This window comes from Castor canadensis, chromosome 1 (assembly GCF_047511655.1).
Source record: "Castor canadensis chromosome 1, mCasCan1.hap1v2, whole genome shotgun sequence".
NCBI classification, from domain to species: domain Eukaryota; kingdom Metazoa; phylum Chordata; class Mammalia; order Rodentia; family Castoridae; genus Castor; species Castor canadensis.
Window position 1 is genome coordinate 72,578,837 of NC_133386.1, and position 12,538 is coordinate 72,591,374.

General features: G+C 46.2%; 1 protein-coding gene across 2 annotated transcripts in view; it reads left to right on the forward strand.

Annotated features, from left to right (window-relative positions):
* The first annotated feature begins 705 nt into the window (after positions 1 to 705).
* Positions 706 to 12,538, forward strand: part of Rragd (Ras related GTP binding D) — a 40,069-nt gene continuing 28,236 nt past the window's right edge. Inside the window, exon 1 of one of the 2 annotated variants that reach the window (XM_074078233.1) lies at positions 706 to 1,229. In XM_074078233.1, coding sequence (XP_073934334.1) covers positions 1,085 to 1,229 — 145 coding nt within the window. In that variant the 5' untranslated portion in view covers positions 706 to 1,084. The remainder of the gene's footprint in view (positions 1,230 to 12,538) is intronic. The other variant, XM_020173714.2, reaches the window with a different exon arrangement.

The window sequence follows — 12,538 nt, forward strand, 5'->3', positions numbered from 1 at the left end:
AAAGCCGTGGGGGAGGAACTCACGTTTTAGTCTCGCCTCCACATTTCTGTCTTTCTAATTTAAGAATTGTACCCCCTCACATGCACACAGATCCCCCAAAAGCCTTGAAGCATTTTATTGATGTGTTACAGTCCGTGCATAAACAGGCCTAAGAGCTGGCCATGAACTGCTCCGCGCGGGTCACTCCTGACCATTTTCCGAAAGGCTGCAGGAATTATTCAGTGTCAGCAGCCACGAGGCGTGTGATCAGAAACATTTATATCTGTGTAGGCCTGAATTTTGAATATTCTTGGTGGGAAGCACTTTGAGCTAGAAAGGCGCAGAAAGAGGCAATCGCTATGGAGACTGCACCGCTGTGCATTTCTGACTTCTACCCCCCCAACCCTCTCACCGGGTGTCCTGGGCTTTGCCACTCCGAGGTGGGGGCCTGGGTGCAGCAGTGATGGGGGTGGGGGAGGAGAAGTCAGCCCTCTTGGGACCGGTACCCTGGCCCGGGATTGAAAGCTTGACACGGCCGCCCAAGGTGGGGGCGCTGCGGCGGGGTCTAGCGGGGTTTTCCGGGGGTGCAGCCTCCCCGCCCCCTCTCCAGCTCGGCCGCTTGTGCCGAGACCACGTGCAGGAGCGACGCGCGGGGGCTCCTGGCGCGCAGCCGCGGCGGGTGACAGCGCCGCGTCCCGGGGGCCGTGCTCAGCGCGAGTGTCGGGGTGCGCGTGTTGCGAGGGTATCGGGGCCCGCGCCGCCCTGCGCCCCGCGTCGGGGTGGATGTGTGTGGTCTGAGTTGGGCGGCCGGGCGAGCGCGCGCACCCGTGCGGTGTGTGTGTGTGTGACAGTGCGTGTCAGGTGACTCGGGTCACGCAGGCTCCCCCTCTCCCTCCTCGGGGAGGAACTGCCGCGCTCCGGCTGACTCCTCCGCCAGCAGGCGGGCGGGGGAGGGGGCTCCGCGCGCGCCGGCCACCGCGGGACCGGGACCTGGGCGCCGCCCGCCGCGGGGGACGCGCGGCCCCCGCCTTCTGCCGGGCGCCACACAAAACGCCAATTCACAAACAGGCTGCCGGGCGGCTGGCGACCGTCGGCGGTGGGCGCGATGAGCCAGGTGCTGGGGAAGCCGCAGCTGCAGGACGGGGACAACGACGACGAGGAGGAGGAGGATGAGCTGGTGGGGCTGGCGGACTACGGGGACGGGCCGGACTCCTCGGACGCCGACCCGGACAGCGGGACGGAGGAGGGAGGTGAGCGCCCGGGTGTCTCCACGCGCTCCGCCGGGCCAGGCGCGCGGACCGCCGACTTGGAGCGGATCCAAGGGGAACGGGCTGGGGGCGGGGTAGGGAGAGGACTGGAGGTGCCACCTCCAGCTGCAGAATGGGGCAGTCGGGTGCTGGAGGCCGCCTGCGGGGGTCTGGGGTCGGTGGGGAAGGAGGAAGCGCCCAGAGCAGGAGAGCGCACACTCCCGTGCCTCCCCCACCCGCGCCCCGCGCCCCGCACCCTGCGCCCGGGGAGAGGCGGGGACCTCGGAGCGCCGTGGGATCTCCCCGATAGCGGCCGCTGAAGCGGGGGTCAGATGTCGTGGCTAAAAAAAGGCAGCTGGCGGCCGCGTGACCGGCAGGGTCGCCGGCAGCTGCGGGCGTCAGTCTTGTCCCGCTCTGCGCCGGGGAGGGGTCGTGGGTCCCGGCGGGGCGGTGGGGGTGGGGATGCGTGCTTGGGTGGTGCAGGAGTCGCCGAGCGCAGCGGGCGAGTACGGTTGTTAGGGCACCTTATCTACGCCCGTGTCACCAGCTGGGCACCGTGGTGCCTGCTCGGAGTGAGCGCGGGGCGGGGAATATTTTTGCCACTCTGTTTCTTGTTCAAGGAGCCGGGTTTTGGCAGTCCTTTCAGCCTGTGGGGGCTTCCTGCATTGTATTCCTAAGACCCCAAGTTGGTTGAGAGCGTTTTAGGATCCCAGAAAGAGTAATCTTACTAAAATTTTCCTCAAAAGCAAGCAAAAGATCTTGGTAGGTCACTTGAAAAGGTCGGGAGAATGTGGCTGTTAAACATTTTTTTTTTTTTTTTGGTGAAGTTGTAGCATGCTGGAAAAGGAACAACTTTAATATTTCACACTGTAGAAACCGTGAGAAATAAAAGTATCTTTATGACTTGGGTTTTAAGAACTTTTATTGAGAAGTCAGTGAACTTATTTTAAATTCTTTATACAGAGCCTTTCTCTTACATGTGGTAGGCACTACTTTCAATGAATCAGAAAGGGAATAAAGTTACCTGAGCCTTGAGCCTGTCGGGTGAAAAGGCAAATCACCCTTTCCCCTAGCGTCTTCCCGGCAGGACTTGTATTAATTCCCCATTTACTTAAACTGGCGTGTGCGCCGCTCTTCCCTGCACTCCTCGTAACTGGTCCTACAGTTGAGCACCAGGCCATATTTTTGTAGCTAAAGGCTTTCAATTCTTTCATTGGAGTCTCTAGGGCTACCTTTCGTAATTAAATTGCTCAGTCGCTTCATTATTATTTAAATTACATTCGTTAGCTCCTCCCAGATTCTTGGGAGACTAGAGGGGGAGGCTGAACGGGAATGTATTTGCAAGCTGTTTGAAATGGTAGAGCATCATGGGTACACGTGTGATACCTAAAGAAGAAGAAAAGAAAAAAGGGGTGACCATATCCGGGAGGAAATGCCAGTGATTGGATACTGCCCTGGGGGCCAGCTAGGTTCCCCAGCAAAACACCAGACCTGTTTATTCTGCAGTGTTCAAGGGGGGCACTTTTAAAATTTGATTTGGTAACTGGAAACTGAAGTGAAAGTGAAGCCCTGCAGGGGATGGGGTGAGAGGGTGTACAAAGGGGTCCCTCAAGGAAGGTTTCTCTGTCCCAGACTTGGAGGCTCCCCTCTGCTGCTAACCTAAAGGCAAACCTGTCTGTGACTGATGTTTTGATGACTTCAGTAATAGAATCCTCCCACATGAGTTCCTGGGATCAGCCTGGAATCTTGCTATAAAAGGATTGAGTTTATTTATGTGATGAGAAGAGCCGCACATTAATCTTTGTCCTGGCAAACATCATCGAAGCCATACCTCTCCACCTGGTCTGCTGTGGATACGTGGTCTGCTGTTTCTGGCTCAAAGACTTCCTCATCTTTTAGTCTGTTCTTTTTCCAGGTTTCCTCAGCTTCGATTTGGAGGTTATAAGCCTTTCTGATAGAATCCCTATCAGAAAGTGTGTTTTCCACTGTAGCAGCTAGGTTCTTGGGCTAGGAGTTCTGGTAGGGACTGTCCCTGCCGACTGTCATGCCAACTGATATGGTCCAGGGAGTTGGAGTGGGAGGGGGAACACCAAGAGTTGTGACTTCCCTTCCTGTGTCCTTCAAAAGTCTGGCTATGTGCTACACTCTGATCCTGTTTTGAGCCAGGTGCTGGTGCCTCACTCCTAGAATCCTAGCTACTCAAGAGGCAGAGATCAGAAAGATCACAGTTGGAAGCCAACCATGGCAAATAGTTTTCTTTCGAGACCCTATCTTGAAAAAAACCCATCACAACAATAGGGCAGGTAGAGTGGCTCAAGGTGTAGGCCCTGAGTGGAAACCCCAGTACTACAAAAAAAAAAAAAAATCCTGTTTTATTCTGGATGAAATTTACACTTACCTACCCAAAATGGAATAATGGAATGGGACAAACAGGACTTACATAGTACGAGAACAGATGGATATGGAGCCCCCTGGCTCCAAGATTCCGAAATCTACCCCCTGGCAGGAAGGATTTTGGGAGCAGAATGCAGGCCTGACTAGCATCGGCAGTTAAGTTTCGAGGCAGTTTGTCAGTAGCTGTGCAAGAGGATGTGGACTGAAGTGAACAGCAAGTTTTCATTTCCCCCAGTCGGTAAAACTAGGAAAGAGCCTCTGTCTTAGGTTTAAACCCAGCGCCATGGGGCTCCGTGGGAGTTAGGCGTGTTGTGCTAAGGTGAGACTTAAATTGCACTTCTCCTTAGGTTCCTACTCCATATTTTATTCGGAATAGGAGTGTTCTCAGGCACTTTTCTCAGATCTATCTGTGAAGGATAGATCTGGGCACTTCTCAACCCTTCTTTCATTGTAGTTAATCACAGATAAGAGTCTCATTTTTAACTCCCCTTCCCAAAAAAACCCAAAAAACCCTGCTGAGAGGAGACAATGATGAAGCCATTAAAAACAATTACATAGGGCTGGTGGAGTGGCTCAAGTGGTAGAGCACCTGCCTAGTAGGTGTTTGCAGTCCCCAGCAGCCCCAAATCCCCCCTCACAATTGTACCATAAATAGTGATCGATAGTGATTAACACACAGACTTTAAATCTTTACCAAATTACTGTTCTTTAAAAACTGTAATAACAAAGCAATTAAAAGATCATATTTAAGCATTGCAAGGCCCTGGATTCTATCACCAGTACCAAAAAAAAAAAAAAAAAAGAAAAGTCATATTTAATCAGAAAGTGAACTTGTTTTCCCCCAAAGTCCTTCCGAAATTTTAGGGGAAACTTGGCTAAGAGAGCTGTTCACCACAGTCCAGCTAAATCCGGTCTGTGTTTCAGAGCAGCCTGCACACCCCACGTCCCATCGTCTGAGGAAGTGACAGTTTAGGTGGTTACTGGAGGCATCCAAGATCCAGGGCCAGTAGGTGACACTTCCCTTGAATGGCGTACATGTGAACCCAACAGTTCTAACTACTAATCATCAGTAGCAGCTTTTTATTTTCCTAATTTATTTAGTTATTTTTTTGCAGTGCTGTGCTGGGAATGAAACCCAGGGCCTCATGCTTGCAGGCAAGTGCTCTACTACTGAGCTACATCCCCACCTGCCCTTAAAATAATTTAAGATCTGGAGGTTCCCTGTTCAAGGCCAGCCTAGGCAAATAGTTTGTAAGACCCTCATCTCCCAAATAACAGGAGCAAAATGAAGTGGAAGTGTGGCTCAAGTGGTAGAGTATCTGCTTTGTAAGGGTGAAGCCCTAATTTCAAATCCCAGTCCCACCAATCAAAATTATTAGTGAATTCATCTTCTTATTGTTCCTTGAGAGTTAAGTACAAGTAAGTAAGTACTGATGCTGAAGCCATGGCTTAGAGATGGCAGGGGACTTTTCTGAAGTTACATTATGAGCCACTGGAGAACTAGGTGTACAGGAAGTCAGGTGCATGGAAACAGAAACTCCTTTCTGTGAAATTCTGTCCAGTTTTGAGAGAGTTGGGTCAACTACAGCCCAGACCACAGCTAATTTCTTGGATCTGCTTCTGGCCCTAGAAATACAGAGAGCTGGGTTAGATAGAACCACAGAACAGTTTAAAACAATGTGGCCAGTGTTTGCTTCGGCAGCACAAATCCCAAGCAAAATTGGAATGAACGATCTGACGTTAGCATTTGCCCTATGCTAAGGTGACACAAATTTGGGAAGCATGCCATATTTTTGACAGAAACACTTTAAACTGATGTGACCAAAGTCACACCTTAGTCAAGTGGTTGCCCTAATACCTATATTTAGAGAGAATATTTTATTATAAAAATACTTAAGTGATTCTGTATCAGAGAAGCTTGATTCTCTACTTTGATAGAAACCTCTTCTGTTTTAATATTAGACTAGACATAGGGTAGTCTAAGGGAAAGAGGAGGCAGAAACAGCAGTTCTGGAGTTCTGATAATGGATGGCTTTGAGTTTGAAAGATCATCTTGTCTTACAAAGAAAACTGTGTCTACCTCCAAGTTCACATGATTGATGACCACATACCTTCCTACTATAGCCACCTCTTTGCTGCTCATATTGTTTACCATTTTTTTTTTCCCAGGGGACTAGGGTTTGAACTCAGGGCTTCACACTTGCAAAGCAAGTGCTCTATTGCTTGAGCCATACCTCCAGCCCATTTTGCTCTGGTTATTTTGGAGACGGGGAGGTCTCATGAAATATTTGCCCAGGATGGCCTTGAACTGAGATTCTCCCAAGCTCAGCCTCCTAAATAGCAGGGATTATAGGTGTGAGCCGCTGGTACCCAGTTTCTTTCTTTCCTTTTTTTTTTTTTTTTTTTTTTGATGGTAGTGGGGCTTGAACTCAGGGCCTTCAACTTGAGCCACTCCACCAGCCCTATTTTTGTAAAGAAACTATTTGCCCAGGCTGGCTTTGAACCACGATCCTCCTGATCTCTGCCTCCTAAGTAGGATTACAGGCGTGAGCTGCTGGCGCCCACTTTTTATTTTTTTAAAAAGCCTTTTTAATTCTCTCTTTTCTGCCAAAGCCTTAGCACTCTCTGGTCACAGTGATTCTCCCTGGTTTTGCTGTGATACTCAAATAAAAAAGTGCCCTGGGAGCTGTTGACTTTGTCTTCTTACAGAGCTCTGAAAAAGACTGCAGCTCTGTTTCTTTAGTGTGTAAAAGAGCTATGAAAAAACAAACTTGAGTCCCTCTTAAATTGTTACAAATTTCTTTTACTTTTTTTTGTAGTATATGGTATTTGAACTGAGCCTCCCACCCCCCACCCCTTGAGCTATGAAGCCAGCTTTCTTTGATTTAGTTTGTTTTCAGGTAGGATCTCATGCTTTTGCCAGGGCCAGCCTTGGACGATGATTCTCCTACCGTCACATCCCAATAGCTTGGATTACAGGTATGTGCCACCACTCTTGACCCTAAAAAGTTCTCAAGACTTTTTCCCTCTCGAAGGAGCATTGGTAAATCAGAACATATTAGACATGCCATTGAATGTATATATTCAGTAAATATTTGTATGTGGAGTCTTGTCTTCTAGTTGTCTCCTGGTACAATTTTTTCATAGAGAAAGATTTTGATCTTCACATGTAAATAAAAAATCACTTGCATGCCTTTGAAAATATGTTTTCTATTTTTATTTAATTCTCCTTGCTAAGTAATTAATGAACAGTGAATCTTCATGATTTTGCATATGTCTCATGCTAGTTTTACTGTTACCATTCCCTTTTGGGTTGGAATTTCTTTATTTTGGCGGTACTGGGGTTTGAATTCAGGGCCTCACACTTGATAAACAGGTGCTCTACCATGTAAGCCACTCCATCAGCCCTTTTTGTGTTGGGTATTTTCAAGATAGGGTCTTCTGAACTATTTGCCCAGGGCCGACTTCAAACCACGATCCTCCTGATCTCTGACTTTTGAGTAGCTAGGATTACAGGCGTGAGCCACCATTTCCTGGCTTAGGTTGGAGTTTCTTATTGAATCCCTGGGTCTTAGATGTGTAAGTAGTTCCTTTGATCAAACCACACTTCAGAGATTTGAGAGTCCCAGATAATGTCTCAAACAGAAACAAACCAGAGGCCTCTTCCCAAAACCACATGCACACCTTTCAGCCTTTGTTGATTCCACAGAACTCTAATGGGAAAGACACTCTACCTTCCTTTTTTTTTTTTTTTTTTTCATTTTTCTTTTATTATTCATATGTGCATACAAGGCTTGGTTCATTTCTCCCCCCTGCCCCCACCCCTTCCCTTACCACCCACTTCACCCCCTCCCGCTCCCCCCCTCAATACCCAGCAGAAACTATTTTGCCCTTATCTGTAATTTTCTTGTAGAGAGAGTATAAGCAATAATAGGAAGGAACAAGGGGTTTTGCTGGTTGAGATAAGGATAGCTATACAGGGCATTGACTCACATTGATTTCCTGTGCGTGGGTGTTACCTTCTAGGTTAATTCTTTTTGATCTAACCTTTTCTCTAGTTCCTGGTCCCCTTTTCCTATTGGCCTCAGTTGCTTTAAGGTATCTGCTTTAGTTTCTCTGCATTAAGGGCAACAAATGCTAGCTAGTTTTTTAGGTGTCTTACCTATCCTCACCCCTCCCTTGTGTGCTCTCGCTTTTATCATGTGCTCATAGTCCAATTCCCTTTTTTGTTTGCCCATGATCTAATGTCCACATATGAGGGAGAACATACGATTTTTGGTCTTTTGAGCCAGGCTAACCTCACTCAGAATGATGTTCTCCAATTCCATCCATTTACCAGCGAATGATAACATTTCGTTCTTCTTCATGGCTGCATAAAATTCCATTGTGTATAGATACCACATTTTCTTAATCCATTCATCAGTGGTGGGGCATCTTGGCTGTTTCCATAACTTGGCTATTGTGAATAGTGCCGCAATAAACATGGATGTGCAGGTGCCTCTGGAGTAACAGTCTTTTGGGTATATCCCCAAGAGTGGTATTGCTGGATCAAATGGTAGATCGATGTCCAGCTTTTTAAGTAGCCTCCAAATTTTTTTCCAGAGTGGTTGTACTTGTCTACATTCCCACCAACAGTGTAAGAGGGTTCCTTTTTCCCCGCATCCTCGCCAACACCTGTTGTTGGTGGTGTTGCTGATGATGGCTATTCTAACAGGGGTGAGGTGGAATCTTAGTGTGGTTTTAATTTGCATTTCCTTTATTGCTAGAGATGGTGAGCATTTTTTCATGTGTTTTCTGGCCATTTGAATTTCTTCTTTTGAGAAAGTTCTGTTTAGTTCACATGCCCATTTCTTTATTGGTTCATTAGTTTTGGGAGAATTTAGTTTTTTAAGTTCCCTGTATATTCTGGTTATCAGTCCTTTGTCTGATGTATAATTGGCAAATATTTTCTCCCACTCTGTGGGTGTTCTTTTCAGTTTAGAGACCATTTCTTTTGATGAACAGAAGCTTTTTAGTTTTATGAGGTCCCATTTATCTATGCTATCTTTTAGTTGCTGTGCTGCTGGGGTTTCATTGAGAAAGTTCTTACCTATACCTACTAACTCCAGAGTATTTCCTACTCTTTCTTGTATCAACTTAAGAGTTTGGGGTCTGATATTAAGATCCTTGATCCATTTTGAGTTAATCTTGGTATAGGGTGATATACATGGATCTAGTTTCAGTTTTTTGCAGACTGCTAACCAGTTTTCCCAGCAGTTTTTGTTGAAGAGGCTGCTATTTCTCCATCGTATATTTTTAGCTCCTTTGTCAAAGATAAGTTGCTCATAGTTGTGTGGCTTCATATCTGGATCCTCTATTCTGTTCCACTGGTCTTCATGTCTGTTTTTGTGCCAGTACCATGCTGTTTTTATTGTTATTGCTTTGTAATGTAGTTTGAAGTCAGGTATTGTGATACCTCCTGCATTGTTCTTTTGACTGAGTATTGCCTTGGCTATTCGTGGCCTCTTGTGTTTCCATATAAATTTCACAGTAGATTTTTCAATCTCTTTAATGAATGTCATTGGAATTTTGATGGGAATTGCATTAAACATGTAGATTACTTTGGGGAGTATCGACATTTTTACTATGTTGATTCTACCAATCCATGAGCATGGGAGATCTCTCCACTTTCTATAGTCTTCCTCAATCTCTTTCTTCAGAAGTGTATAGTTTTCCTTGTAGAGGTCTTTCACATCTTTTGTTAGGTTTACACCTAGGTATTTGATTTTGTTTGAGGCTATTGTAAATGGAATTGTTTTCATACATTCTTTTTCCTTTTGCTCATTGTTATCTACCTTCCTTTTAAAGTTGACTGAGCTCTCACCACAGTCATGTTCCACAAAAGACACTCCTTGCTTAGACTTGGACTGGGGAAAAAGGTGCGTGTGTGCGTTTGTGTGCATGCTGAGAGAGACTGATTTAGGACAAAAATAAGTCTTTTTTTTTTTTTTTCACCTGTTCAAAAGTGTGGCCTCTCAGAGAACTTTCCTTAATCATAAGACGTCACAGTTGTAACGTGCAAGATTTGATGAAGTGCATTTTATACAGTGTCTCCTTCTGTGCAGAGAGATGCCTGGAGCTCAGAAGGACAGGGCCATTTCCACTATGAGGAAGTGCACAGTGGCGGGGGCCCTCTGTTGTGGACATTCCCAGCCCACAGGTCAGCCAGGCATGGTTACAGGCATCCCTGTGCCCAGGGTGCCAATCCACCTTCCCGTCCCTTCCTTTTTTCCTTACAGGCCTGCTGTGCTGGTTATCAGGTAATTCCAGACTAAGTATTTAGGCTGCAGGTGTTAAGGACTATTAGGTGACCCCTCCTGTCATTGCTGTCCTGGGATGAATGAGTTTCCCTGGAGTCTCCAGCAGTCTAGTTCATACCTGGACTGTTTTGGAAGTTTGGGTACAGTCAGGACCAAGTGGAAGATGTTCATATGTGTCACTGCCCCTGACTGTAGTAGATACATTTTACCTAGGCATAAAGCTGATCCTTTTGGTACCATTTCCAACTGCTGATGTGGGCCAGAGCCAGACAGGAGCTTTCTTTTGAGAGCTTGTTTGGAGGTTCTAGCAGGGGAGCGCAGCTACTCGTATACCCTTGACCGAAGAACGGTCCTCCTCTATCGGTGATGGTCGTCCTCTTCGACCGAGCGCGCAGCTTCGGGAGGGACGCACATGGAGCGGTGAGGGAGGAAGGGGACACCCGCCTAGCCAGCCAGATCAGCCGAATCAACCCTGGCGATCAATGGGGTGACAGATGTCGCAGCCAGATCGCCCTCACATCCAGGAGCTTTCTTTTGAAAGCTTTGCTTAGTAGCTTCAAATTCTGCTCAGTCACTTCATTCAGTCATCTGCATTAATGACTGTCTATCAAGTGTTTATTGTGGTAACCACCAGACCTTGGTTTGTTTTGTCTTTACAATTTAAATTTTTTTTATCTGCGAACTATAAAATGGTGTTTTGTAATCTGTAATCTTTGTGGTACACAGACCATTGGACTCAAATATTAGACCAAAAAAAGAGCCCTCTTTATTTTTTGTGGTACTGGGGTTTGAACTCAGAGCCTATACCTTGAGCTACTCCACCAGCCCTTCCCTCTGTTGGGGTTTTTCGAGATAGGGTCTTGTGAACTTATTTCCCCAGGCTGGCTTTGAACTGTGATCCTCCTGATCTTTTCCTCCTCATAGCTAGGATTACAGGTATGAAGAGTCTACTTTAGAATATAATACTAGGACTGGGAATTAGCTCAGTGGTACAGCACTTGCCTGGTATGCTGAGGCCCTGGGCTCAATCTGCAGGCACACATACACATAATACAATATTTAAATTTTATGGAAAGGCAGAAGTTATTACTAATACCTAATCTCCTTTCAAATGACAAGACTTTTCCATTCTTCACATCTATGTGTGATAATCCTGTATTAGTCTTTTTTTTGGTGGGGGGGCATGTTTTGAACTCGGGGCTTACACTTGCACTCTACCAATTGATTCATACCTCTAGTTCAAACAAAAGGGTTCGTTTGTTTGTTTTGAGGGGAGACTGGGGTTTGAACTCAGGGCTTTGAGCTTGCAAAGCAGGCATTCTCCTGCTTGGAGCCACACCTTCAGTCTCACAAACTCTTAGCCAGGTTGGTCTCAAACTGCAATCCTCCCAATCTCAGCCTCCCAAGTAGCTAGGATTGCAGGCATGAGTCACTGGTGTATGGCTCAAACAGAGGTTTTTAATACCTATATGCACCATAGGTGTCTTTCAGTTAGTTCATTTATCCTCCTGTCTGTCTTTTGACAATTTGAAAAAATGTTTACTGTGATCAGAACATCTGACATGAGATTTACCCTCTTCTGCATTTTTAAGTATAGAATGCATTCCTGCTGACCATAGGTACAGTTGTAACTGCTGTTTGATGAGAGGTTGAAGTGAATTCATCTGAGCTGTTTCACTAAGGTCAAGGCTAAAACTCCTCACATATGTCCTCACCTTCAGCCAACAAAATAGGGGAAACGGACCACCACCAGGCGTGAACCACCTCTTAGTGTCCTCCACTCCCCCTTCAAGCCTGTATGTGCCCTCCATTCTTACCTGTCATGAAGCTTGCATCAAACCAAGAGGCTGCTCAGACTGGACCAGTCTCGACGTCAATCCAGCCTGTTCTCCTTGACCATGTGGGTGAATGGGGTTACCAGGTTGAAACCTGGGCCATCGTTCTCCCTTATCTCCACAGGTTCAAGCTTCTCACAGACCCGTTCCTCCTGCCCATGTCCTTATTCTGTCATTTCTCCCTCATGTTCTAGAACAGCCTTCTAACTCTCCACACTGATTCCCTCTTGGGAGCAGATTTTTGTATTTCTGGAGGGAACGTCCTCAAATGTAAATTTGATCATGTTAGTCTCTTCTTAAAATTCTTAGTGATTTCCTCATGGCCTTTTTTTTTTTTTTTTTTTTTTTGGTGGGACCGGAGTTTGAACTCAGGGCTTTGCACTTGTAAAGCAGGCACTCTACTGCTTGAACCACACTTTCAGTTATTTTGGAGATGGGAATCTCTTAAACTATTTGCCCAGTCTGGCCTCGAATAGTGATCCTCTCGATGTCAGCCTCTCATGTAGCTAGGATTACAGCTATGAACCACTGTGCCCGGCTGCACATGACTTTTGGATTAAACCTTCGCCTTGGTAGCCTGTTAATTCATTTACTCAGAGGTATTTATTGAGCTTATGAATACTTTGTATTACTTTGTATTCTGCCTGTAAGACAGATAATACATAGGCAAGACAAACATACAGAGCAAAAGAATTGTGTAGTGATAAGGACTGTTAAAAAGACAAGATTCTGGCCTGGGAAGTGATAGGGTATGATTTAGATCAGAGAAGGAGACATTACAGCT